This window comes from Polypterus senegalus, chromosome 8, assembly GCF_016835505.1.
Source record: "Polypterus senegalus isolate Bchr_013 chromosome 8, ASM1683550v1, whole genome shotgun sequence".
Classification (NCBI taxonomy): domain Eukaryota; kingdom Metazoa; phylum Chordata; class Cladistia; order Polypteriformes; family Polypteridae; genus Polypterus; species Polypterus senegalus.
In genome coordinates this window covers 169,244,324-169,271,793 of record NC_053161.1, presented here as the reverse complement: position 1 = coordinate 169,271,793, position 27,470 = coordinate 169,244,324, and the positions used below count along the sequence as shown (strand labels likewise).

The following is a 27,470-nucleotide window of genomic DNA, read 5'->3' as shown; positions in this document are numbered from 1 at the left end:
TTTCAAGAATTTGTCTTTAATGGGAAACCACCCTTTGTAACATGAATTGGCAGTTCCTGCACCATACAACATGCAGACAGATGCACTCACTTGGTAGGCTTCCCACTCCGCATCTCTATAGACATCCCATTCAGACTCTCATGCTCCACCCTACAGATCACATTTTGTGTGTTACTGATGTGATGGGAGGAGATGGTGGCTTTAGACACCAGACGGTAGCTCTGTTCTCCTCTCTCAGGGGCACAAGGTAAAACAATGATGTTACTACTGATTTTGCCACCCAAGTTACCAAAATTAAAAAGTAAATCTGTTGTTTCTGAACGCCAGGTAACTTTGATGTCTTTGGGGAAGAAATCCTGGATGGAGCAACTCAGGGTGCATTGCTGGTTTAATCCAGGAAATGCATCACTGTAATTAGTCATCGTCATACCTGACACAATGGGCCGCTTCTGCAGACCTGGGGAGCAGACAAAAACAAATGGTGAAGGCAGGATAAATAGACAGTCAAGTTCTCAATCAGCTATACAGGTTTTAAGTCTTGGAAGACATCTCAGTCTTCAGAGATCATTATTTTGATAATATGCTTGCACCTTCTGATCAACTTTGTTGTAAATATGGAATTCCTTCAACAAATTAATTTTTATATTTACAAGTTAGGAACCTAATTAACCACCAGCACTCATATTGGAGAGTATTTTAAACTAGTAAGGAAAAGAGTTCTAGACTTTTATCAAATACTGTGATTGTGCTCATTGCTAGACACCTTCAGCATTGTTGGGAAAGTGAGGTCTCCATCAATATCTCAGGCAAGAAGTGAAGTCAATAATTCAAGACATTCCTTCTTTTCTCAAATGGTGCAAAACGAGCTGTAATCCATTTATAAAGTCATACCCTAGACATGGCTCTCTAAAATATCTAAACACATCAAGGATTGAACCATAACTGAGAACAATGCCAGCCAGCTTTGGCCTCGCTCAGGTATATGTTCTGGGACAAAGTTAAAATCACTTTGGGAAAAGATTTTTTTTCTTACATACAGACATTGTAGGATTTACAATCCACTGCAAATCCTAGAGCAGTTTTTGGAGTTATTTCAGAAGAGCTTAGGCTACCTGGTAAGAAACGGACCATTAATTTCCTAACCTGCATTGTTAATGTGCAGAAGCATTCTGCTCAATCGGAAGAAAACGAAAGCACCCTCCATAACACAATGGAAAAAATGGTGTCTTATATTCATTTGAAACTGTGAAAATTCAGAATTCCCTTGTGTGGAATTGTGCTGAGCTTCTTTAGAATTTGGAAGGATCTCATTAATGTTATTCTGAAATAAGTCTGCTGAACTCCTGCCTATGTATTTGCTAAACTCTTATGGTTTTTAAAATAAGAGGCTATGTAACACAATGGGCCTCTTTTAAAATTACTAATTAATTACTAATTAGCTCTTTGCTCTCTGTGACACGGAAATGTATAGTGTGGCTTATGATTACAAATCTTAATCATTTTTCTGAAATATGGAATCAACTTTATTACTTTTCTAAAATTCTGTAACTTTGTTTAACAAACTTATTGTTATGAATTCTCTTTTGTAATGCACAGTTCTGGAGAAAAAAAAAATGGTGAAGGCAGTGGTCAGGTGTGTATGTGTACTAATGGGTTCCAGGATGATGGGTCTCTTCACAAATATCTTACCAGGAATTACTGAGGAGCTCTTCTCAATGGGCATGCCATTCAGGGTCTTGTGCTCCACTCTGCAGATGAACTCCATGTCCTCCAGGTCATTCAGGGACTGTGGGGTGAACTCAGCCCGAGACACCAACGAGTATTTATTATCTCTTAAGGTTGGTCCAAAGTGACACACCGTGGCCTTCCACTTCTTTGACTCTGCCATGTCAGCCCTCTGTGTTCCCTTGTGTCTTCTCATCCAGGTGACATTGATCTCTTTGGGGTAAAAGTCTGAAATGACGCAGGTCAGGGTGCAGGGCTGTTTAAATTCAGTGAAGTAAATCTGCACATTGGAGAGCTGGGGAGGTCTGTCATCAGCTGAGAGAGAAGAACACAAGAACTCTTTGAAGAATGGCATTATAAAGGTTTTGTTGAAAAATGAAATCTAATAATTTTTTTTGTTATAGACATACATATTCATCTTTCTGCTATGAATAATTCGAATTTTAAAAACAGCTACAAAAATATACAAGTTGAAGCAGGAGACTCCCAATGCAGCCTGACAGACATAACAGAACAGAATAATAATAATAATAATAATTCTTTGCATTTATATAGCGCTTTTCTCACTACTCAAAGTGCTCAGCAATTGCAGGTTAAGGATCTTGCTCAAGGGCCCAGCAGAGTAGAGTCTCTTCTGGCATTTACGAGATTCGAACCGGCAACCATCTGATTGCCAGTGCAGATCCATAGCCTCAGAGCCACCACTCCGCAGAAATGAGCAGCCATTAAGTAAACCAGACTCACCAGCTAACTCTAGTCTGCCTGACATCTTCTCTATGGCCTTTCCCATAAGGGCCACGTGCTCCACCCTGCAGATGTATGTCATCTCCTCCACTTCACCAAGACTGCTAGGAGTGAACTGGACCACAGAGGTCACCTCATAGGCATTATTTCTCTTCTCCGGCAAGGTTGTGTTCACTGTTGCTGTCCAGTCAGCTGACCCTGCAGTAACAGGTTGATGTCCACCCTCTGCTCTGACCCTCAGCCAGGTCACAGCGAGATCACTGGGGAAGAACCTGGAAATGGTGCAGCTGAGAGTGCAGGGCTCACCCAACTTTGAACCCTCGACCATTTCAATGTCAGCCAGCAGGGGACACTCACTAATAACTGAAACACATACAGGATTATTCATTGAGAGAAAAAATAAAATACCGACAGCGTTCCTAGAATGTGATCAAAACTGATTGGAGTAACTCACTGGTCCCGGTATTTCACTCTAGTAAAACTTCTACTTTGTCATGGGAACTCTGATGAAAGCCTACAGCTATTATGTAGAAGACAGAACATTAAGGGCGCATATGAGGTATCAAGATGACAGAATCAATGTAGTGAAACAGCATGAGACCAATACAGTACGGTAGATTTTAATATATATTGGTATCCTAACATGCTATATGTAAACCACACACTAATGGCTCAATTGTATCATTTAACTTGTTTCCAGTGAAATCTGAAGACGGATGAGAATGTCTTAGAATAATATGGTGTGAGCGATAGTAGCGTGAGGTGTGGGGAAAGCGATAAGAAGGGGATTTACTTTGTAATCTTTAATATTATGAATACTGGAGACAGAAAATAGGGTAGATGGAAGGAAAACAGATGATAAGCTAAACATGAACTAATGTTTTAAAATAATACAGCAAATACAATTACCAGAATTTGAATAAATGAGGCTCAATAAAATTTTTTTATTCAACGATGGCTTTTTTTTGTGACATGAGTAATTAGGTTCCTGTCAATATATACTGCAGGCTTAAAAGCTATATAAATACTGTACATATTTTAATAACCCACTCAGCAAAAAGAATGTTTTCATTATTAATAGCAGATCTAATGAAATCCTGAAGGTCTGAACAGATGATTCAAATATGAGAAACATGAATGTTGAGGAGAGATCTAGAATGAAAAGCTGGTGGCACCAATTAGAGTAATCCAGTCAGTCAGTTTTCTATACAATCAGGACTGAAAGAATTTAACAACAACACAAATGACCATATCAAAAAAAAATTGTCATCAATTGTAAAGGATAAGTGAGTGCTCCGTTCAGTGATGTGAAAGAAACAACTCCAATTCGACAAAGCCAAATAATAAAAAAAATTAAATAAATGGATTATTGGAAGAAGAAAATGCCCACAAAATTAAAGTAAAAATAGATTGGCGCATCAACCACCACAACACCTTTATATTGACAATAAAAGCTATTGTTAAACAGAAACAATTACAATTAAGAGCCACATATGTACAGTGGGTATAGAAAAGAATCCCCCCATTCATTTTTGCTTTACAGCCTTAAATGAAAACGCACAAACCAATATTTTTTCCAGCTTTACTTACTCAATGCTATCTATAACATCTAAGTGAAAGATATCAAAGCTACAGTTCAGAAAAATTATAAAAAAATAAAAAACAAGAAATACTCAGATGAATAAAGGATCACCCCCCACCCCCTCCTAAACTCAATCAGGTGTCAGTGCCCACCATTTCTATTGCAGACCATGGTTACTGGTGTCCTTCCACCTGTGATCAATTGTAATGAGTGTGATTAGTGAAGTTGTTCCTGGAGCATTCATTCCCTTGCTTGGTAGTGTGCAACTGACAGCAAACAACTGACTATGGTGGAAAGCCACTTTCAAAAGATCTCAGGGATAGAGTTGTGGACAGACATAAGGCAGGAGATGGAGACAAACAAATCTCAAAGGCTTTATCAATCCCAAGGAGCACATTAAGGTCCATTAATAAAGAAGTGGCAAGTGTTTGGTACTATTAGGACCCTCCCAGGATCCAGTCGTCCCTCTGAACTGGATGGAAGAGCAAACTGGTAAGAGAGGCAACCAAGAGGCCAAAGGCCACTTTGAAGGAGTTACAGGATTTTATGGCAAAGAGTGGTCATTAATGGTGTGCATGTGACAACAATTTCACAAGCGCTCCACAATTGTGGCTTGTTCGGGAGGGTCGCAAGGAAAAAGCCACTTCTCAAGAAAGGTCACATTAAGGCTCATTTGAGCTTTGCCAGAATGCACCTTGAAGATTCTGATGCCAAGTGGAAAAAGGTCTTATGGTCAGATGACACCAAAATCAAACTATTTGGCCTCAATGCCAAACGGTACACCAATGCAGCTCACCATCCACAACACACCATACCTACAGTAAAGCATGGAGGTGGCAGCACCCTGTTGTGGGGGTGTTTCTCTGCCGCAAGACAGAGAAAGATGGGCAGAATGTTCACCTTTCAACATGACAACGACCCAAAGCACACAGCAAAACTGACCACACAGTGGCTGAAGGAGAAAAAAAGTGAATGTCCTGGTGTGGCCCAGTCAGAGCCCAGACCTAAATCCCACTGAAAAAAGGTGGAAAGATTTGAAGATAGCAGTCCACCAACGCTCACCATCCAATTTGACCAAACTTGAACAATTCTGTAAAAAAGAGTGAGGGGCAAATATTGCTCAATCTAGATGTGCAAAGCTGATAGAGAAGTATCCCAAGAGATGCAAGGCTGTCATTAAAGCACAAGGTGGTTCAACAAAATATTGACATTGGGGGGGGTGATCCTTTATTAATCCAAGTATGTCTTGTTTTTGATTTTTATCAACTTTCTGAACTGTAGCTGTGATATCTTTCACTTGGATGTTATAGGTTGCATTGAGTAAGTAAAGCTGGGAAGAAATATTTGGTGTGTGGTTTCATTTAAGGCTGTAAAGCAAAAAAAATGGGAATATTTCGAAAGGGGGGATTGTTTTCTATACCCACTGTATGTTGACTAACAAGATCACTTAAATCTAACTGATCATAAAATAACAAAACTGAACTTTAACCTTCAAGATGAGTTGCTGTTAAGGCAATGTAGGAATATAAAGGTCCTATTTCTAAACTGGCAAAAATGTAACCTTCAAGATGAATAATGTCCTGAAAAGGCAGACAAAATGAGTGGAGACCTAACATAAGAGACTGAAAGGGAAGCAGATTGATCAATAGTTGTACAATGGAACTGCTGGCTGAAACAACAGGCTGACCAGGTGGATTACTGAAATTCTTGTTCATTTTTTTCACAGGTGGAAAGATACAATAAGAATACCAGAGTGTTGGTTGCATTAAAATCAAGCTAATTTCCCATTGAGTAATTCAGAAGACCAAGCATTATATATAGTGTGGCGAGTGGCTGGGGCTGTTACCCAGCCGGGACACCCAGGAGGACCGGAGGAGGGTGTGCGCCTCCTCCAGACCGCGAGGGGGCGACCGCCCTGGTGGCTTTGGGGACCACGGATACAGAGCTTGGAAGCTCAAACCTGTAGAGGCCCGTAGTCACCGGCAGGGGGAGCCCCGATGCCTTTGGAGCCCTGGACCTCAGCACTTCCGCCACCTCTGCCTCTGCCTCTGCCTCCTGGCTAATTAATCATTTCTTTTAAATACTGCTTGTATATTCCTCCTTTTTTTAAAATACCAGTAATTTTGTTAATGTTTGCCTTGCCTTGCTTATTTATTTAACTATGTATTTTCAACATTTTGTGATTACCAGAGGTGGGGGTGAAGTGGTAAGAATTCACAAATTTCAGTAATTTATAGTAATCACAATACAGAAACTAATTCAACTAGAATTTATTTATTTTTTACCCTCTGTCCATTTTCTGCCTCTGATCTGAATCAGGGTCGCAGGGGCAGCAGTCTTAGCAATGATGTGTAGCCACCTCTTCCAACGGGACACCAAGGCAGGTTTACAGGTAGTAAGGTGTTCCCAAATTTTCTACAATTCTTTTTCACATTACGCATAATTTTCTAAGCAAATATTCTGCAAATATCATAAATGGGCAGGAATTACACATCATGTAACATTTAAGGAGGTGAGCGAGACCACCCGATCTGCATCCCCAGCCCAATTTGCGCCGAGATGCTTCAATAGCATTATATTTCATGACATTGGTTGATCTGTACTGTGTTATTTTATGGCATTACACAGTAGTTCATTTAACTTCAGAATTGTAATAAGGTTTGATTATCTTTTTTACAAAACAAAAATTTGAGGTTTATTTTGAATGATAAGTTTTCAGTTTTACAATGAATCAAAAGAATATGTTTAACAGAAAAAGTTAGTGTGTGTCTGGGAATTTTTCTAATTAAACATATGAAAAAATATGTTAATACCTTTCCCCTTGTAATGTTACAGACTTTTGATAAAAAAACTCATAAACAATGTTTTTTATACGTGTTTCCTCTTTACTAAAGAACATGTGGGTGCCATTCTTGTAGTTTCCAACTGATACATAATTCTTGCAGATTTATGTATGTAGGAACTTGAAAGTAACTAGTAATTTGTAATGGATAACTTTCTTTGAGCAAGTAACATCTCTGGTGATGGTTGTGTATTGTTTAGTGGTTATAAAGTTTATATTTGCATTACTTTCTGTTGCTTTAATCATTTAGCTGTAGTTAATTAAGGCTTCCATTTTACAAGCCATTTCATTTTACAGTGGTGGAAAGTAATGAATTACATTTATTTTTGTAACTGTACTTGAAGTAGATTTTGCAGCAAATTGCATGTTTTAAAATATTTGCAAATCTACATACTTTGATTCCATAGTAAGTATATTTATTTAGTAACAATCCTACTTCATTTACCTGTGGTAAATTCAGTTGATTGGACATGATTTGGAAAGGCACACACCTGTCTATATAAGGTCCCACAGTTGACAGTTCATGTCAGAGCACAAACCAAGCATGAAGTCAAAGGAGTTGTCTGTAGACCTCCGAGACAGGATTGTCTCGAGGCACAAATCTTGTTACAGGTTACAGAATAATTTTTGCTGCTTTGAAGGTCCCAATGAGCACAGTGGCCTCCATCATCCGTAAGTGGAAGAAGTTCGAAACTACCAGGACTCTTCCTAGAGCTGGCCGGCCATCTAAACTGAGCGATTGGGTGAGAAGGGCCTTAGTCAGGGAGGTGACCAAGAACCCAATGGTCACTCTGTCAGAGATCCAGAGGTCCTCTGTGGAGAGAGGAGAACCTTCCAGAAGGACAACCATCTCTGCAGCAATCCACCAATCAGGCCTGTATGGTAGACTGGCCAGACGGAAACCACTCCTTAGTAAAAGGCACATGGCAGCCCGCCTGGAGTTTGCCAAAAGGCACCTGAAGGACTCTCAGACCATGAGAAACAAAATTCTCTGGTTTGATGAGACAAAGATTGAACTCTTTGGTGTGAATGCCAGGCATCACGTTTGGAGGAAACCAGGCACCGCTCATCACCAGGCCAATACCATCCCTACAGTGAAGCATGGTGGTGGCAGCATCATGCTGTGGGGATGTTTTTCAGCGGCAGGAACTGGGAGACTAGTCAGGATAAAGGGAAAGAGGACTGCAGCAATGTACAGAGACATGCTGGATGAAAACCTGCTCTAGAGCACTCTTGACCTCAGACTGGGGCGACGGTTCATCTTTCAGCAGGTCAATGACCCTAAGCACACAGCCAAGATATCAAAGGAGTGGCTTCAGGACAACTCTGTGAATGTCCTTGAGATGCCCAGCAAGAGCCCAGACTTGAATCCGATTGAACATCTCTGGAGAGATCTTAAAATGGCTGTGCACCGATGCTTCCCATCCAACCTGATGGAGCTTGAGAGGTGCTGCAAACAGGAATGGGCGAAACTGGCCAAGGATAGGTGTGCCAAGCTTGTGGCATCATATTCAAAAAGACTTGAGGCTGTAATTGCTGCCAAAGGTGCATCGACAAAGTATTGAGCAAAGGCTGTGAATACTTATGTACATGTGATTTCTGTTTTTTTATTTTTAATAAATTTGCAAAAATCTCAAGTAAACTTTTTTCACGTTGTCATTATGGGGTGCTGTGTGTAGAATTCTGAGGAAAAAAATGAATTTAATCCATTTTGGAATAAGGCTGTAACATCATAAAATGTGGAAAAAGTGATGCGCTGTGAATACTTTCCGGATGCACTGTATATGGTGTTCCACAAGGCTCTATCCTGGGTCCGCTGCTCTTCTCAATCTACATGCTTCCATTAGGTCAGATTATCTCGGGGCACAACGTGAGCTACCACAACTATGCTGATGACACACAGCTGTATTTATCAATTGCACCCGATGACCCAGATGCTGTTATTTCACTAACACAATGTCTTACTTGTGTTTCTAAATGGATGAATAGTAATTTTCTCAAGCTAAATAAAGAGAAAACAGAAATTTTTGTGATTGGCAATAATGGATACAATAAGGTTATTAGAAATAAACTTGATGCATAAGGATTAAAAGTCAAGATGGAGGTAAAGAACTTAGGGGTAACTGTTGACTGTAACCAGAATTTTAAATCGCATATTAATCAGACCACTAGAACAGCATTTTTTCACTTAAGAAACATAGCTAAAGTTAGACCTCTTATATCATTGAAAGATGCTGAGAAATTAGTTCAAGCTTTTGTTTTCAGTCGACTAGATTACTGTAACGCACTCCTCTCAGGACTACCCAAAAAAGACATAAATCATTTGCAACTAGTGCAGAAAGCAGCTGCTAGAATCCTAACTAGGAAAAGAAAATCCGAGCACATTTCCCCAGGTTTGATGTCACTACACTGGTTACCTGTGTCATTCAGGATTGACTTTAAAATACTGCTTATGGTTTACAAAGCCTTAAATAATCTCGCTCCATCTTATATATTGGAATGTCTGACACCTTATATTCCAAATCGTAACCTTAGATCCTCAAATGAGTGTCTGCTTAGAATTTCAAGAGCAAAACTTAAAAGAAGTGGTGAGGCGGCCTTCTGCTGTTATGCACCTAAAATCTGGAAAAGCCTGCTAATAGGAAATCGCCAGGCTAATACAGTGGAGCACTTTAAAAAAAACTGCTAAAAACACATTACTTTAATATGGCCTTCTCATAACTTCACCTTCATTTAATCCTGATACTCTGTATATTCAATTCATTATAATAACTATTTATGGTGGCTCTAAAATCCGTACTAACCCCTACTCTCTCTTCTGTTTCTTTTCCCGGTTTTCTGTGGTGGCGACCTGCGCCACCACCACCTAATCAAAGCCTCATGATGTTCCTACATTGATGGAATAAAAGCCAGAAGTCTACATGACCATCATCATCAAGTCCTTCCATAAGAACCCTAAATACAAAGATGACTGTTTCATTTATGTTAGGTAGAATGTCCAGAGGGGGCTGGGCAGTCTCATGGTCTGGAACCCCTGCAGATTTTATTTTTTCTCTCCAGCCATCTGGAGTTTTGCTTTTTCTGTCCTCCCTGGCCATCGGACCTTACTCTTATTCTATGTTAATTAGTGTTGTCTTATTTTAATTCTTACTTTGTCTTTTATAACTCTTTTCTTCATCATGTAAAGCACTTTGAGCTACATTATTTGTATGAAAATGTGCTATATAAATAAATGTTGTTGTTGTTGTAGTTGTAGAGTCACTTCAGGTGTTTACTGGATTCGAATCAACAACCTTCCGATTGCTAGTGCAGACTCTTAGCCTCAGAGACACCATTCTTCTTGTACGATAAAAACTACAACTTAAAATCAATAAGACCGCTGTGTGCTTTAATTTTTTTTCTTTTCCATAGAAATGCATAGACTAAATTTGTCTGAAATATAACTGTCATTATATATACTAGGGGGCTCTGCCCCCTGCTCGCTTCGCTTGCCCACCCCCGTGTTTGGTTTACCGGATATACAATTTAAAGTGATTGTTATTTTCATGGGAATTGTTACATATGCATTATTTTACTTTAAAAACTTTTGTAAAAACAATACTTGTCCTTTATTTCCAACCCCGTGCATGGTTACATCTCTTTCTCGCCAGATGTATAATGCTGCTCGCGTTGTGAAGGGTGGGGCGCCTGAACGCACGCTAAGAATATGCCGTCGGATCATTTGCTGTTTTTTTGCTGTTTGCGAGCTGCCTGTTCTGCTTGTCGCATGTCGTTGTTTTAAGAGCTGGGAGCACATGATCCTTGTGTTTTCTTTAAAATTAAACTCGTTGCTTTAACTGTTGCGGGACCACATAACGTATGGTCCATTATTGTGTAAATCTACGTTTTGTGCATTGAATGATGCGAATGCGAAAAGACTTTGTTTTCTGCTCTTTGCCTTTTATTTCTGACCTTGCTTAATCCTGCTATTTTTTCCAATTACACCTGGTCCTGATGGTTAATTTCCTTTTGTTTGTGCTAATGCGTTCTTTTAATCGTCGAAGTTTCATTTATAAAGTACTAGCAAAATACCCGCGCTTGGCAGCGGAGAAGTAAAAAGAAAAGGAAACATTTTAATAACGTAACATGATTGACAACGTAATTGTTTTGTCATTGTCATGAGTGTTGCTGGCATATATATATATATACACATATATATACACATACATACATACATACATACATATATACACACACACACACATATACTATGGGGTGCCAAACAGGCAAATACATTGATTTTCTGAATATACAAAGTCGGCGGCAGAATATATAAAGTCAAAACTTGAATATAAAAGTCACTGTCTGAATATATAAAGTCAAAACTTGAATATATAAAGTCAGCGTCAGTATATATAAAGTCAAACTTGTTTCTGAATATATAAAGTCAAAACCTGAATATATAAAGTCAGCGTCGGAATTTATAAAGTCATTCCTGATTATATAAAGTCAACATCGGAGTATATAAACTCATTCCTGAATATATAAAGTCAAAGTCAAAATATATTGATTGAAACGACTCTGAACTGAACTAAGTTAACAAAAACGTATTCAGAAAGATACATTAAAAAAACACTGTTCGGTTAATGTTTTGAAAATGATGCATGTGCCCTGCCCAGGATTGGTTCCTGCCTTGCGCCCAGTGTTGGCTGGGATTTGCTCCAGCAGACCCCAACCCCGAGACCCTGTGGTCGGATTCAACGGGTTGGGAAATGGATGGATATTCCAGCGCTGACTTTGTATATTCCGACGCTGACTTTATATATTGAAGTTTTGACTTTATATATTCCAGCATTGAGTTTATATATTCCGACGCTGACTTTATATAATCAAGTTTTGACTTTATATATTCGGGAATGACTTTATATATACAAGTTTTGACTTTATATAGTTAAATTTAGTCATCATTGCATAACTTTTTCTTTACCATAGAAATTTAAAGACTAAATTCAACTTCCATTCCTACCAAAGATATTTCTGGCGACTAAATAGAACCTACTTATATCCAAATTCGAGCTATTAAGCTGTCGCCTGCCTGCCTGAATAAGTCACCCTTGCTTCGCTCTTACTTTTTTACCGTTCATTTAATCATGGCTAGTGGCGGAAAATTTATAAAATGGAAGGAGGATTACACGGTGTATGGCTTTACCAAAACAATTATTGATGGTGAATTGATTATTCATAAAGATTCAATTGGTGATCTGTTTTTCTGTGTTAACCTCATATTTTTTCATACTTCTCAAACCAAGGGGGTGCGAGGGTAAAATGAATCGGGAAGCGCTGATCAATGTAATCGGTGTACCAGGAAATCATGCATTGACAGAAGTTCCCCTTTGCTTGGAATTGAAAGTGTGATTAAATGCATTATTTTTTTACGCGTTATGGAGCACATGCATCGAAGCTTCTCAGCTGTGCTTGTGCTAAGAAAAGGAAACATTTTAAAAATAACGTAATACGATTGTCAATGTAACCTTTTGTAAGTAGTGCCTGGAGGATTCAGTGTGGAGAAACTGTAGAGACAGCGTGTGTATTAACTTGTGGATTTTTCTGTGAGTATTTGGTAGCAGCGTCACAAAGTCACTTCTGTAAGACTGCGTTAGCTGCGGAGCTCAGCTCAGAGCGAAATGAGGTGAATGGGAGGGGAGATGATGACGTGACTCCCCCACCCGCCTTAACTGTCAATCCCCACAAACACAGTCTCGAATTTGCATAAGCACAGCCCTTCACCTTCAATTTTAACTTAGTTACAAAGTGATCAAAACTCTCGTTTATATCCTGCGTCCTCTCATTAAACTCGTATCCCGCATTACCCGTGGGCATGACAAACGCCAGCGGCAGCGTGTCTATGAACTTAATTTAAACTTTAGGTTTACACCTTGCTTTGTTTCCGAAGTAGCAGCACTCATGAATATGGTTGTATATGTCACTCGCTCGCTTCTTATTGTTTCGCTGCCTTCTCAATTATATAATGCATGTTTTCTTCAGCGCTTTTTGGAGCTCTTTCTGGTTTTCTACGTACTGCGTTGACAGTCAGTTCACGTGATTACGTGGGAGGCGTGATGATGTCACACGAAACTCCGCCCCCCACGGCTTTTGAGCTCAACTCCATTACAGTATATGGAGAAAAATAGCTTCCAGTTATGACCATTACGCGTAGAATTTCAAAATGAAACCTGCCCAACTTTTGTAAGGAAGCTGTAAGGAATGAGCCTGCCAAATTTCAGCCTTCTACCCACACGGGAACTTGGGAGAATTAGTGATGAGTCAGTGAGTGAGTGAGTCAGTCAGTCAGTGAGGGCTTTGCCTTTTATTAGTATAGATTGTCCTTCATATGCACCAAGACACCTGCATCTGTGTGTGCTGCTTCCCTTTACACTACTGATTTTTTTTGCTGGCCGTGCTCTAATATTGCTTGTAAGTAGGGTGTGTCTTGCAAGAATCTCATGTTCTATAACCCCGTGATCTTTCGTCTCGCGGGTCTTTTGTCTTCCGTGATCTTAACGTGAAGATCACGTATCGTTTCCTAGTCATTCCCTCGCACAGGATTTTTTTTTTATAATATATAAAATATTAAAATATATATATATATAATTTTCACACACAAACACACACATTATATATAATTATATTATATCATATACTAGGGGGCTTTTCCCCTTGCTCGTTTCGCTTGCCCACCTCCTACCCCAAAAGGGGGGCGCAATGCACCAGCCACTTTGCGTCTCTACTACTCGCGTTATGAAGATGGGGGCTGAACGCAAGCTAAGGAGATGTGGTTGCTCGTCCAAAACCCCCTCTTAAATGGTGATACAATGGGAAACAAATACTTTTTTTTTTTTTTTTACCTCCTCTATGGACAATCAGCTGTTGGCTTGCTGCATGATCTGCATGTCACATGATGCTTCAAACATTTAAAAGCCTGTACAACAGCTGTCCTTTTGTCTCACTTCTTTATCTTGCGTGACATTAAAGTGTCTCCAAGAAAATCACGTCTCGTCTCCTTCCAAGTTTTTAAATATATATGTATTGTAATCTGTCTAGCTATCATATCGCTTATGTTTATGATGTGTAAGAACTGAATTTGAATCCTGGTCCAATGTGTACCTAGCATGTGGCTGAGTTTCATATCCTTCCGAGCTTATGCTTAAAGGCTGATGCTGTTATTTTATATAACCCCTAAGAGAAAATGTTATATTTTATGGTATAATCATTTGTCTTCTTTTTTCACTTCGTACTAAGTTTCCTGGTTTTGTATCCAGTTGGATGATAAAAAATTTGATCTTTGTCCTTTTCCTTCTAAACAGGATAAACCTGTTTGGAAACTCATACATATCCTAAAATAAGAATAAAAATAATACATTTAAAAAGTCACGTATGCCCTAAGCTAACAGGACTATCAATCAACAATAGTGGACGGGATTAAAATTGTGGTCATTTAAGGTATCAATGTTTGTCATGTCCTGTTAGCAAATGGGTGTAACCAATCATGTTAAAAATTTTCTGATTATGTAATGAATTCCTTTTTCAGTAGTGGCCTAATCAATGGATTGTATTAATAATAGTGCAGAGGACACTTTTTTATGCAGCACTTATGTTGTTTGCCTCTTGCAAGATTTAGATAAAAAATAATGATTGATACTTTCTCCTCCCTGTGCTTTATTGCTTAAATTGGGGCATTCTAGTACGGGGTTTCTGTATTCATAATTTTCTTCCAGAGATGCTAATACTTTTCACTTCACAGTATGGAAATTTAAGGATATTTACTAATGTATATTAATTTGTTATATCTAAAGTGATGTAACTAAATCATATTCATTTTTCCCCCCACGCCCTTTTTTTATGTTTACTTGAGTAGTTTCCACAGTAGATACTTTTACTTGAGTACATTTTTGTTTACGTAGTATTACTTCTAGTGTAGCACATTTATATTTAGCACTTCTACACCTTTTTTCTTGTAGAATGGATAACACATTAACCATGATTGTGCAGGAAGAGAGAATCCATAGAACACTAATGGCGTAATTATGAGCTAGAGTGATTATTTTTTAACTAACTGCTAAATAACTGTGCAGGAAAAAGTTGGACATGAACTAATAAAGAACAATGCATTATAGAAAATGAACAGGTACACAGGCAGGACTCAAACTGGGATGCTGCTGAACTGCAGTCAAACTCGCTACCATCTGTTCTATTCTACATCAACTCCAGATTGCCACTAAGATTGTCCTTTCTGGTGTAAGACCTGCGTGAGTTGTGAACAGCTACAAGGCTACTACAGTGGTAATTTAACTGCTGAGCATAACAGGGTCCTATCAGAAACAGCTTCTCTTTTGTGTCCAGGACTGATCCAGCTGAAGACTCATGTCATCACCTCCTCTGTCCTCCTGCCAGAAATCATGCCCATTCCACCTTGGATGGGATATAAGAAACATTCTCACCAGAAGTCAGCATTATTTGTATAAGCCACATCTGAGTGACAACGTTAGTGCATCAGAAGTGACTCAACTTGTGGATTAGCCGTTTCAATTAACTATATGTTCTTTTTTTTTTTTTTTTTTTGCTGTGTGCCTCATTAACGTTAACAACTTTTTTCCCCCTTCATTATATGGGGCATACTCTCATGGTACCCCAAAAATTCTTCATAGTTTTCTTTGTGGTTGAAATTTTTTGGACCTAAATGCATTACATTGATCCATTAGTGAATCTATTCACTCCAGTCTCAAATGACCAGAAATCACTAATAAGACCTGAAAATAGTCAACCAAAATTCTCCATTTAACCTAACAGAGCCTGAGAGGATATGCAGAGTAGAATGTCAGAAAATCCCCAAATTCATTTGTTTGAAACTTGTCTTGTAAACAGAAAAAAAATCCGGACTGAAAACAATTAAGTACTGATTAATGGGTCTGAATACTTGTGTTGATGTGATAATTCAGTTTTTGTTTTTAATAAATTTGTAAATATTACTAAAATTCCATTTTGGTTTTGTCATTCTGGGGTATTAAGGATTTCTTGATGTTGGGGAGAAAATGAATTTAAATGATTTTAGCACACAGATGCAACAAAATGTGTAAAAAGTGAAGAGAACTGCACACATTAAGGGCATGTGATGGGGTCATCTTTAATCAATTTTTAAAAAGGAAAATAGAATACATATTTTCCATTACTGGTCCAATTCTTGTTTAAGGCCTTAAAAATTATGAAACTTATGGAATCACTCGTGAAAACCTTTCATCTTAAATATGAAAGTATATTATAAAGTTCAGAACAACAGAAGCAGACTTACATTTTAAAGCTTGATCTCCAATTCTCAGATACGTCATGCCACGGTCTGGAGAGCTGACCACTAAGGCGAGAAACAGAAACATATTAGATCTGCCTTAAGTGTCCATGATAAGCAAAACAGCTTCTTTTTTCCACCAAAGGATATTGCTGGATATTCAGCAGTACCTGTAAAAAGTATTCACCCCCCATTTCATTATTATATAACATTGAATCATAATGGATTAAACTTGAATTGTTTGACATTGATCAACATAAAAGACTCTTTAATGCCAAAGTGAAAACGGATCTCTGCAAGGTGGTCTAAATTGATGACAAATATAAAACACACAAAAGCCTATTGCATAAATATTCACCCTCTTCAATCACAGAATGAGTTCAGTGGTGATCACCTGTTTGGGGTTTCAAGCGACTGCTGTATAAATGCACCTGTATGGAGTACGGTCAAGCACATGGTGAGACAGTATGGTGGGCTAACCTACACAATGAAGACAAAAAATACTCAAAGTAAAAAGGGGATTGGAAAATATCCAAGTCACTGCATATCAATCATTAAGAAATGGAAAAAGTATGGCACAGATGTAAGTCTGCCAAGAGCAGTTCATCCACCAACACTGAGTGATCAACTAGTGACAGAGGCCACCGAGAGGCCTTTATGAACTCAAAATAAGTCACAAGGCTGAGACTGGAGAAACTATGCAGACAATAATTGTTGCCCAGGTGCTTCATCAGTAGCTACTTTATTGGAGAGTGACAAAAAAGCCACCATTTATATAAAATGAAAGTCATGTGACACTCTGGCTATAGATTGCCCAGAAGGCACATGGGAGACCCTGAAGTCAGCAGTAAGAAGGTTATATGGCCTGATGAGAGCTTGATGGACATTAGACTTTGCACCATGTTTGACATAAGACAAACACTACACACTATCAAAAACAAACCATCCTTACTATAAAGAATGGTGGTGGTAACATCATGTTGTGGGGATGCTTTTCGGCAGAAAGCTTATTAAGGTACAGGGTAAAGTTAATGCAGCACCAATACAAGGAAATCTAGGAGGAAAATCTGAATAATTCTACAAGAAACCTGTGCCTTGACAGATTTGTTTTCAGCATGACAAAAACCCAAGCATAAAATAAAAGTTCCACAGGAATGTCTAAAAACCAACAATGTTAATGTTCTGAGGACGCCACGTCAGTTTTCAGAAGCCTCATGTAAAAAACCTTGCTTAGATACTATACTAAAATTTCACTTATGCTCAAAAGGTAAAAACTAAATAAATTTAAAAATTGGATTCATAAAACCATACAAGCAGATCGAGTTTAAAAGGCAGTCTGCAGTCATTGCCAATTTTCGTGATATAATTGGCACAATTGACTGCACACATAGGTGCACCAACACTGAATGATTTTCTTTTTTTGCAAATAGAAAGCACTTTCATTCAATTAATATACAACTAATATGTGAAGACTGAATGTAGGGTGAAATGACACCTTTTATTGGCTAACTAAATAGATTTAGTTAGCCAATGCCCGGGGTTTGTTTCCTGCCTTGCACCCTGTATTGGCTGGGATTTGCTCCAGCAGACCCCCCGTGAACCTGTATAGTTAGGATATAGTGGGTTGGATAATGGATGGATGGATCGATAAATAGATTACAAATGCAAGCTTTCAAGGCAGCTAAGGCTTTGCTGCCTCGAAAGCTTGCATTTGTAATCTATTTAGTTAGCCAATAAAAGGTGTCATTTTTACCCTACTTTCTCCTGTATCAATCTATGGCTAACACGGTACAACACTCTACTGCTAAAGACTGAATGTGTCAGAGTAATGCTGTTTTGAGGTAGTGGGGCTGAACCCACAATTCCTTTATTTTATGAAATAGTGTGTGAAGGAGACCTCTGGGTCGTAATGTGTGTGATGTGATAACTTGTGGTAACGCGGCCACTGCCAGTTATGTTGTACAACACACAGCACTCTCTTTTTATAGACAAAATAGACAGGCTACACACTAAGGCAATGAATATTAACTGTATGCATTAAGTATCAGAACCATTGTGGAAGACAGAAGTATTGAGATAAAATGTAATTTAACGGTGATATAATGAGTTTAACAACACTGGAATGTGACTGACATGCCATTGAAATGTTCAATTAATTTAAATCTTCTGTTCACTTCATTGTCCTACCCCCTTTAGTTGCTAAAATGCCATCACAAAAAAAGTCCTCATAGGATTTACAGATGGCCAGAAATGTCCCTAACTTGAAGCCAATTTTCACATCAAGTTCATGTTTTATAAATCCCAACTTTTCTACAAGTGGCTTATGAATGTTTCAGTACGTAACCAAGTTTTACACAAGAGATCCCAGATCTCAATCCAACTGCTGGGTAAATATAGTACTTATGCAATAATCTATTTTGTGATTCATGTCTCTCTATTATAATAAAATTAATCCTGGGATGAGACAAGACAGGCTAAGGACATGCAGGTTAAGTGCATTTGCGGTCCTAAATTGTCCCTAGTGTGTGCTTGGTGTGTGCCGTGCAGTGGGCTGGCGCCCTGCCCGGGGATTTGTTCCTGCCTTGCATCCTCTGCTGGATGGGATTGGCTCCAGCGGACCCCTGTGACCCTGTTTTAGGATATAGCGGGTTGGGTAATGACTGACTGACTAAATGTAAACATATAAAGAAAATCACAACAAATCACCCGTCAAGGCAGTAAGGATGCATACTTGGATCAGAAGTAGTTCTCTGTAACGTTTTATTATAGAGTTAGGCCAGACAAGCAGCGGTAGAGGGGTAGAGCGCATGCTTTGCATGTGTGAGGTCTTGCATCCGATCCCCTGCTTCTGCAACAGTTATTTCAGGGAAGGTGCTCACTATTTGTAGGTGTAGTGGTTAAGTCATTGAACTTTAACCCCTGAGGTTGTGGATTAAAATCCCACTACTGACACTGTGAAAATGAGCAATTCACTTCACCTGCCTACACTTAAACTAGGGAAAAAAAAGAGAAATTAAACCAATTGTATCATAAATATAGTAAGATGATTTAGATAAAGGAGTCAGCAATATAAGTAAGTGAAGTAGTTTGTGTAGCACAGTTCACATCTCTCTATTATAATAAAATAATCCTGGGAACAGACAAGACTTTTTAGCCTGGGACAAGACGTGACTTTTTCAGAGAGATACTTTCACGTCCCGCGAGACGAGACTTTGTGCCAAGAGATTTAACCACGCCCGGGGTCAGAAATAAAAGACAAAGAGCAGATGACAAATTAGAATTTCGTAAAGAATTCAAAAATGTTGGCGCGATACACATGCAGAGCAGGTTAGAGATAATGGAAGTACGAAAATTCAAAAGTCTCTAAAAAGTGATAGTAAATTAGTGGACACAAATGGAAATTATTACTCGGTGAAATAACAGAACAGCGAAAAGATAAAAAATATTGTTTGGCTTTACACTTTAAGTCGGAGACTTGTAGATCGTCTAATTCGTGTTGACATCAGGGAAAAGTAGTGTTTCCTCCCAATGAAGAGGCCTATCCACGAGAATTAAAAGATTTACTGTTTGGTGGAAGTGAAATCCACATACGCGACTGACAGAGATGCGAAGCGGCTGGCGCGTAGCGCAGGCCGAGGGAGTTGGCGAGCGAAGCCCCCTAGTTTCTAATTAATTTAGACAACTTTGTAGAGATCTGGTTTCACCTTGTCAGGAGTCTCTCTTTTGATAAGTATCAAAAGACCAACATTATATCCACTGTGATTCAATGTTGTATTTCAATCAAATGTGAAAACTCCAAACGGTGAATATTTTTATAGGCACTGCACTAAGGAGGTCATATCAGAATGCACAACTCACTGGTCTCGCTGGTTTTCAGAAGTTCCAAGCTGCCAAGCTTCTCCAAACTCTCCTTCAGATCAGTCAGGTCCTTTTTCAGGGTCTCAGGAAGAAAATCTCCAGTAAAAGTGACGTTGGGTAAATCACCATCTCCAGGGGTGAGAGAAGAAAATGAAAACTTCTGCACGAGGGCAGAATAAAAAAAAAAAAGAATATAAGAGAACATAAGAGCCTTGTGTATCAAACAGGCCTGACGGAGTCCTTCAGATCGGCCTGCTCACCTTTAGGAAGTGGATGTGGTCACCTATCTGTGAAAGCTGGGCCAGCTCAGCGTCTCTCCCCTTCAGCTCCTCTATCTCCTTTTCCAGTTGCAGAATAAACTCTTGAGCCTTTGTCACTTCCCTCTTCTCGTGATCTTTAATCAGTCCAGTGACCTCTGACCTAAGCCTTTCTATGGATTGTAGTAGAGATGTAAAGGTCTCCTCAAGTTCCTGTATTTCTTTCACTGCAGAGCACTAAATGAAAATGGAAATTCAATTCAATAACATGGTTTTTTTAAGAAAATGGAGCAGCTGTTTCCAACTGGGGTGGCACAGTAGCACAATAATAGCACTGCTGCCCAGCAGTAAGGAAACCAGGAATTGCATCCTAGGCCCTTCCTACGTGGAGTTTGGATGTCCCCCATCCTCCCATCTGTGTGGGTTTCCTCATGCCAGTTAGGAGGACTGGCAATACTAAAATTGGCCATGGTGTGTGTGTGTGATAGAGAGAGAGAGTAAGAATGTTTATCCTATAATGGACTGGAGCCCTGTCCAGGAATTATTCCTGCCTAATGACCTATGCTTGCTAGGATAGGCTCCAAGGATAGGTATGGTATGTTTCAACTGATAATTTAACAAACACAAAACTAGAAAAACAATAAAGATAAGAGGCGGCAGATTTCATTGTTTTATCAATGCATTCTTTAATTTCTTAAAGCTCCTTTTACTTCATCCTGTTATGGGGAGCTGTATTATTTTTTGATAGCGAGAAAAACCTACTACAGTTCACTGTAGGAAATTTTGGAAAAGTGTAAAGAAACACAAGGAAAGTGTTCAGGTTCTACAAAGAACAAGGCACAAAGCACTCTTCAGTTTTTAACGGCTATGTGGTGAATTTTTGGAGTGTGGAAATCAACATGTACTTAAATTTATAATTCTGCTTTTGTTTTACACTGAAGAAGTGAAGTATTTATTTTACAGATAATTACTCAGAACAAAAAAAATGCTTTTATTTCTTACTAATTTTATTAATATATGACACTGATTCAGTTCTGGTCACTTTTGCAGCGTCATTATGGTGATTGAACAGGACACACAACTCACCTGAATCCTCATTATGGCCTCCTTAACCTCCTCCAGTTCATTCTCTCTCTCTTGAATTCTCTGTTTTAGTTTTGATATGCTGTTCTCTAAATGACCCTGTGCAGTAAGAAAATATCAAGGTGCTGTCAGACAAGTGGACAGAATAGAAATCCTGCAAATGTCCTGCCTCTAGTTAAGTACAAATTAGATTTGTTTCTAAAGATTTTAAGATGTGGGTGACAGTTGTGCCTTAGGCCCTCAATATATTGAAGACTATTAAAGAGAATTTCACAATTAAGACTGAAAGAAATGAAAAGCATTAATTTGCTGAAATATGTTTACTAATATTTTACAATCTCCTCACATTTGAGAAGAACACAATGACAAAAACATTAAAAACATGGCTTCAATCCATAAGAAGGCACACAATAAGAACAAAAACGCTGTCCACATCTATTCAATGTAAAACTAATAAACTATAAAATGAAAATGAAAGATCATTGTGAAAATAACATACTAAATAAGACTGAATATGCGGTATTTCCCCTCAGAAATTGTTTCTAGCAGTGTAGGAGTATGGGTTGGGTGGTTTCCACCTTGATAATATGACTATATCTTTTATATTGTATTGTTTACAACTACATTTTTTATGAGTTAATTTTATACATGTATTTTAATCAACTGCTTAACGGTTTTAACAATTACTAATAATTTTAAACTAAAAAAAATGTATATATTAAAAAAGCACTAGCAATTCTTTTTGAAAATATTAAAATAAATGAAGTTAACAAATAATAAATAACAATAAATGCACAAAAAAGGAATTGTGTACTAAATATAATTTATCTGAATAAACAGAATTAATCTATGACCCTTACAAATGAAAAAATTAGAAAATAGATTAATAATAAAAATAAGAGGAAAGTGACACACTTTACAGTTTCTTGGGAAATGCTACCTTGGAACATCAAATCATCATGCAGAATGCTGATGTTTACTCGGCTTAGAAATTAAATCTGAAGCTGCGGAGGCGCACTGCATGACTAGCTTACTGTTATGTAGTGTTGAGCACTTTAAAATTGGTTCTCCAAGGATGCACAAAACTGACTAACAGTTGTAGCTGCATCTTCAGAAGATGCAGGTTCTTTGCTGATGTGCAAGTTTCCAAACTCCGGTGTAGATCAGGTGATAAAGAGGCCCACAGGACAGCGAGGACAAAACCTATTTAGGGGCATCAAAGCAGCTAAGCTAGTACCTGTGAAAACATGGAGCCATTTAGGAGAGATGGCAGTGGAGTTTTTAACCAGATTGTTTAATGGAATCTTGGAAAGTGAGAGGATGCCTGAAGAGTGGAGAAGTAGTGTACTGGTGACGATATTTAACAAGAAGGGGGATGTGCAGGACTGCAGTAACTACAGGGGGATAAAATTGATGAACCACAGCATGAAGTTATGGGAAAGAGTAGTGGAAGCTAGGTTAAGGAAAGAGGTGATGATTAGTGAGCAGCAGTATGGTTTCATGCCAAGAGACAGCACCACAGATGTGATGTTTGCTCTGAGGATATTGATGGAGATGTATTGTGTTTTTGTGGACCTGGAGAAAGCATATGACAGGGGACCTTGAGAAGAGCTGTGGTATTGTATGAGGAAGTCAGGAGTGGCAGAGAAGTATGTAAGAGTTGTACAGGATATGTACAAGGGAAGTGTGACAGTGGTGATGTCTGCGTTAGGAGTGACGGATGCATTTAACATATGGGTGGGATTACATCAGGGATCGGCTTTGAGCCCTTTCTTACTTGCAATAGTGATGGACCGGTTGACAGATAAGATTAGACAGGAGTTCCAGTGGACTATATTTGCTGATGACACTGTGATATGTAGTAATAGTAGGGAGCAGGTTGAGGAGACCCTGGAGAGGTGGAGATATGCTCTAGAGAGGAGAGGAATGAAGGTCAGTAGGAAAAAAATAGAATACATGTGTGTGAATAACAGGGAGTTCAATGGAATGGTGAGGATGCAGGGAGTAGAGTTGGCGAAGGTGGATGAGTTTAAATACTTGGGATCAACAGTACAGAGTAATGGGGATTGTGGAAGAGAGGTGAAAAAGAGTGCAGGCAGGGTGGAATGGTTGGAGAAGACTGACAGGAGTGATTTGTGACAGACGGGTATCAGCAAGGGTGAAAGGGAAGGTCTACAGGACGGTAGTGAGGCCAGCTATGTTACATGGGTTGGAGACGGTGACACTGACCAGAAAGCAGGAGACAGAGCTGAAGGTGGCAGAGTTAAAGATGCTAAGATTTGCATTGGGTGTGAAGAGGATGGACAGGTCTAGAAATGACAAATTCAGAGAGGTGAGATTGCATTGGTTTGGACATATGTAGAGGAGAGATGCCGAGTATATTGGGAAAAGGATGTTAAGGACAGAGCTGAAGGCAAGAGGAAAAGAGGAAGGCCTAAGAGGAGGTTTTTGAATGTGGTGAGAGAGGACATGCTGGTGATGGGTGTGACAAAGCAAGATGCAGAGAACAGAAAGATATGGAAAAAGATAATCCGTTGCGGCAACCCTTAATGGGAGCAGCCGAAAGAAAAAAAAAAAAAAAAAGAAGAAAGCAGCTATGCTTTTAAACTGCAGTCTGTTTATATTAAGTTTTCATGTTTTGCTTAAATGAACCAGGATGAACTGAATTTACAGGACTTCAATTACTGGCATTGCAAGCATCCTGACGTGTACATTCGTCTTGTATTACATCAGTAGTTTTTAACTTTGTTGCATCCGTCTTAGTTGGTTTATAACTGGAGCGGTTTCCAATTAGTTTATAACCTGAGAAAAGAAAATAAGTAAGAACCACAACCTGTTTCAATTAGTTTATAACCTGGGAATGGAAAGAAATAAGAGATGCATAAAAAGATCAAAGACTTTGAGCAGAGTCGTATATTACAAAGACATCTAGCCAATCAAATGTGTAAAATGCCAAATGTCTCAAAGCCCCCACTTTGAACAGAAATATGGCTCTCTGAGGGATCAAAAAATGATGACAGAGATCGAGACAAGTGTGACCATTTCATCTGGACATCAGAAAACAGAATCTATAAATACAGTAACACCGAGTGCTAAACAAAAAGCCACACTGGACAACCTCCACTGCTTGACACTGCCAATTTTCAGTAATCTTTTCTAAAGACTATATACAGACTTTTGCAATCTATTTTATTCAATTTGGTATTGTTATACATTAATGAATGATACACTGCTTTTATATTTTCTATACTTTGCCTTTTATCTAGAGTGATTGGAATAATGAAAGAGCACCTAGTGAATCAGTGGTAGCAGTGATAGTGCTGTGTGGAAGAAGCCATTGACAAAACTCACTGATTGTGTTCTCCAGCTAACTGAAAACAACAAAGCACTAACCACAGCACCTTCTAATTTTTATTTTGCTTTATTAAATTCATATAAAAATTGGCATCTAAATGTTGCTAAATAGTTAACTGCACAAGTTAATTACTCATAAACGTTTAAGAGCTAACAGCTTACTACCTTTGCCATTTTTTCCCTTCTTATTTCGAATCCTGTACTCACTTGTCTCTCAGCTCTCTCTTCTTCAGGTGTCACCGTGTCATGGCTCTTATGTTCTGTCGCCACACACAGTAAACAGACGCAGGTCTCATCGGTTCTACAGAAGATTTCCAGAACTTTCTGATGTTTCGTGCAGAGTTTCTCTTCGATGTTTCCAATCAGCTCCTCCAGTTTGTGTCTTTTGAAGGCTTCTGATTCCCGGTGAGGCCGCAGGTGAGTCTCACAGTAGGAGGCCATGCACGTCAGGCAGGTCTTTACTGCTCGCAGTTGTTTCCCTGAACACACATCACAGGGAACATCGTCAGGTCCGGCGTATTGCTGAGATGGAGAGACAGCGACTTCCATGTCTTGTAATTTCTCTATTATATCTTTTAACATTACGTTTCTGTTCATCTCTGGCCTCACGTTAAATGTTCGCATGCACTGAGGACAGTTGTAAACCCCCTCTTTGTCTGCCGTGTCCCAGTAGTCGTTGATGCAGTCCAGACAGTAGTTGTGTCCACACGTAAGACTGACCGGCTCCTTCAGGACCTCCAGACATACTGAGCACGAGTACTGATCAGCGGACAAAGAAAGTTTAGCTGCTGCCATCGCGAGAGACGATGCAATCTGATCACACAGGCCTCGACGCCCAAAAATGAAAGTGAAAGTAACTCCACTTCCCGAAAGTCACGCACATGCGCTGTTACCCTGCCTGCAGTTTATTACAGGTCAAGAATCTTTATTTTCTGTCACAAAAAAAAGTTGTTTTACAATGTTCTGTCTGGATGCTTTTCAGCGTAAAACAAAAATAAAGATAAAAGACAGCGTGGCACTTCCCAGTTTAAACTGCCTGTCCGATAGAACGAACTGAAGTTCTGCGAGTGAAGATGTCAACGATAAGCCGCAATGAATGGACAACCCCACTTCCGTTCAGCCGGACATTCAACGCCTTTAAATGTTCCTCATAGCGGCAGCCGCTTATCAGCTCACTTCAGTGCCAAGCCAGGTGGCAGTTTATAGAAACAGTGCGTTTAAATCGACAATTCCGTGAGCATTTTGGAGTGTATTATGGATACGTAAGCAAGTGAAGCAATGGATTTTTAAAATCTGTTCATTCATTTTCGATTATCTACTTCGTACATCGAAACAAATTACAAAGTAAATACTGAAATGTTAGGAAGGCTGACAAAAAAATCCCCTCTTTTAATATTAGTCCTGATGAAAATTGTTTTAAATAAGTGTAGTTAATAAAGAGGTAATGACTGGATTGTTTTACTATATTTTATATATTTTGCTGTATTTTATAAGGGTGTAAAAATTCAAGTTAAAACCTGTATAGGCTAGTGTGGAATGGTGTGGGGGCGGTAAGTCCTGCATAGAATGTGGCACAAGTGTTCAAGAAGAACACTAAACAGGGAAAATGCAAACCATCAGACTATTTATCCTTTATACTAGCAAAATACACGTGCTTCGCAGAGGAGAAGTCGTGTGTTAAATAGGTTATGAAAAAGAAAAGGAAACATTTTTTTTTTTTTATTAATTTTATTACAATCAATACATAGCAATCACATTTTACAAAAAAGAAAAAAAAATTATGCTAAGAACAGATCAATCCCACCCTTGAGAGAGAGAGCAAAAGCGTGTAAAATTTAAGGCTTTTAAAAAATACCTAAATCAACAAATTCTCTGTACTTTATAAACTTATTTCAAAATATTACTGATTAGATCCTGCCATGTTTTGAAAAAAGTCTGCACAGATCCTCTAACTGAGTATTTGATTTTTTCTAATTTTAAATAATATAACACATCAGTTTCCCACTGACTTAAAAGAGGAGAGAAAGAAAAGGAAACATTTTAAAAATAACGTAACATGATTGTCAAAATAATTGTTTTGTGACTGTTATGAGTGTTGCTGTCATCAAGGATTTGATTATCATTATTTCTTTCAATCAGGTTCGTATTTGGAGGATGTGTTGTGTTCAAGTTACATTCCGTGTTTGTCAATCGTTGTAAAGATAACAGGTTTCATTCATCGAAGTGTTCACTACCCAAATCGCTATGCGAGTATTTAGCGGCAGCGTCTCTATTAACTTGTGGATTTGCCTGCGAGTATTTAGCGGTAGCGTCACGAAGTTGTTTTCGCCTAGCTGCATCAGAAAATGTACCATGACGTCTGACACGCCTCCTTTTTAGTGTTTTCTCACAGCTTGGATTGCTGCTGTCATAATTGGTTTGAGTCTACACACATATATATATATATATATATATATATATATATATATATATATATATATATATATATACACCTATCTACATTATATATATACACCTATCTACATTATATATATATATATATATACACCTATCTACATTATATATATATATACCTATGTACATTATATATATACACACATACATACTTACACAGATATATATATATATATATATATATATATATATATATATATATATATATATATATATATATATATGTGTGTGTGTGTGTGTGTGTGTGTGTGT

General features: G+C 38.5%; 1 protein-coding gene across 2 annotated transcripts; it reads right to left on the bottom strand.

Annotated features, from left to right (window-relative positions):
* Window positions 1-25,875, bottom strand: LOC120534494 (E3 ubiquitin/ISG15 ligase TRIM25-like). 2 transcript variants are annotated; one of them, XM_039762097.1, is made up of 8 exons: window positions 24,972-25,874; window positions 21,414-21,509; window positions 20,331-20,564; window positions 20,071-20,230; window positions 16,219-16,278; window positions 2,470-2,832; window positions 1,690-2,040; window positions 1-457 (listed from the first exon to the last, which is right to left on the bottom strand). In XM_039762097.1, exons 1-8 carry the CDS (start codon window positions 25,557-25,559, stop codon window positions 87-89), a joined length of 2,223 nt encoding a protein of 740 aa, XP_039618031.1. In that variant the 5' UTR covers window positions 25,560-25,874; the 3' UTR covers window positions 1-86. The 2 variants fall into 2 exon arrangements, with proteins under 2 accessions (XP_039618031.1, XP_039618032.1); XM_039762098.1 differs by lacking the exon at window positions 2,470-2,832 and having other exon boundaries at window positions 24,972-25,875.
* Between the last annotated feature and the right edge of the window lie 1,595 nt (window positions 25,876-27,470).

Excerpts from the sequence above, each read along its gene's own strand:
- LOC120534494 (XM_039762097.1), bottom strand. The coding sequence starts at position 25,559 with ATGGCAGCAGCTAAACTTTCTTTGTCCGCTGATCAGTACTCGTGCTCA. Across the intron at positions 2,833-16,218 it reads TGGAGATCAAGCTTTAAAAT|TTATTAGTGAGTGTCCCCTG; the intron begins GTAAGTCTGCTT and ends TATGTGTTTCAG. Across the intron at positions 2,041-2,469 it reads AGGCAGACTAGAGTTAGCTG|CTGATGACAGACCTCCCCAG; the intron begins GTGAGTCTGGTT and ends CTTCTCTCTCAG.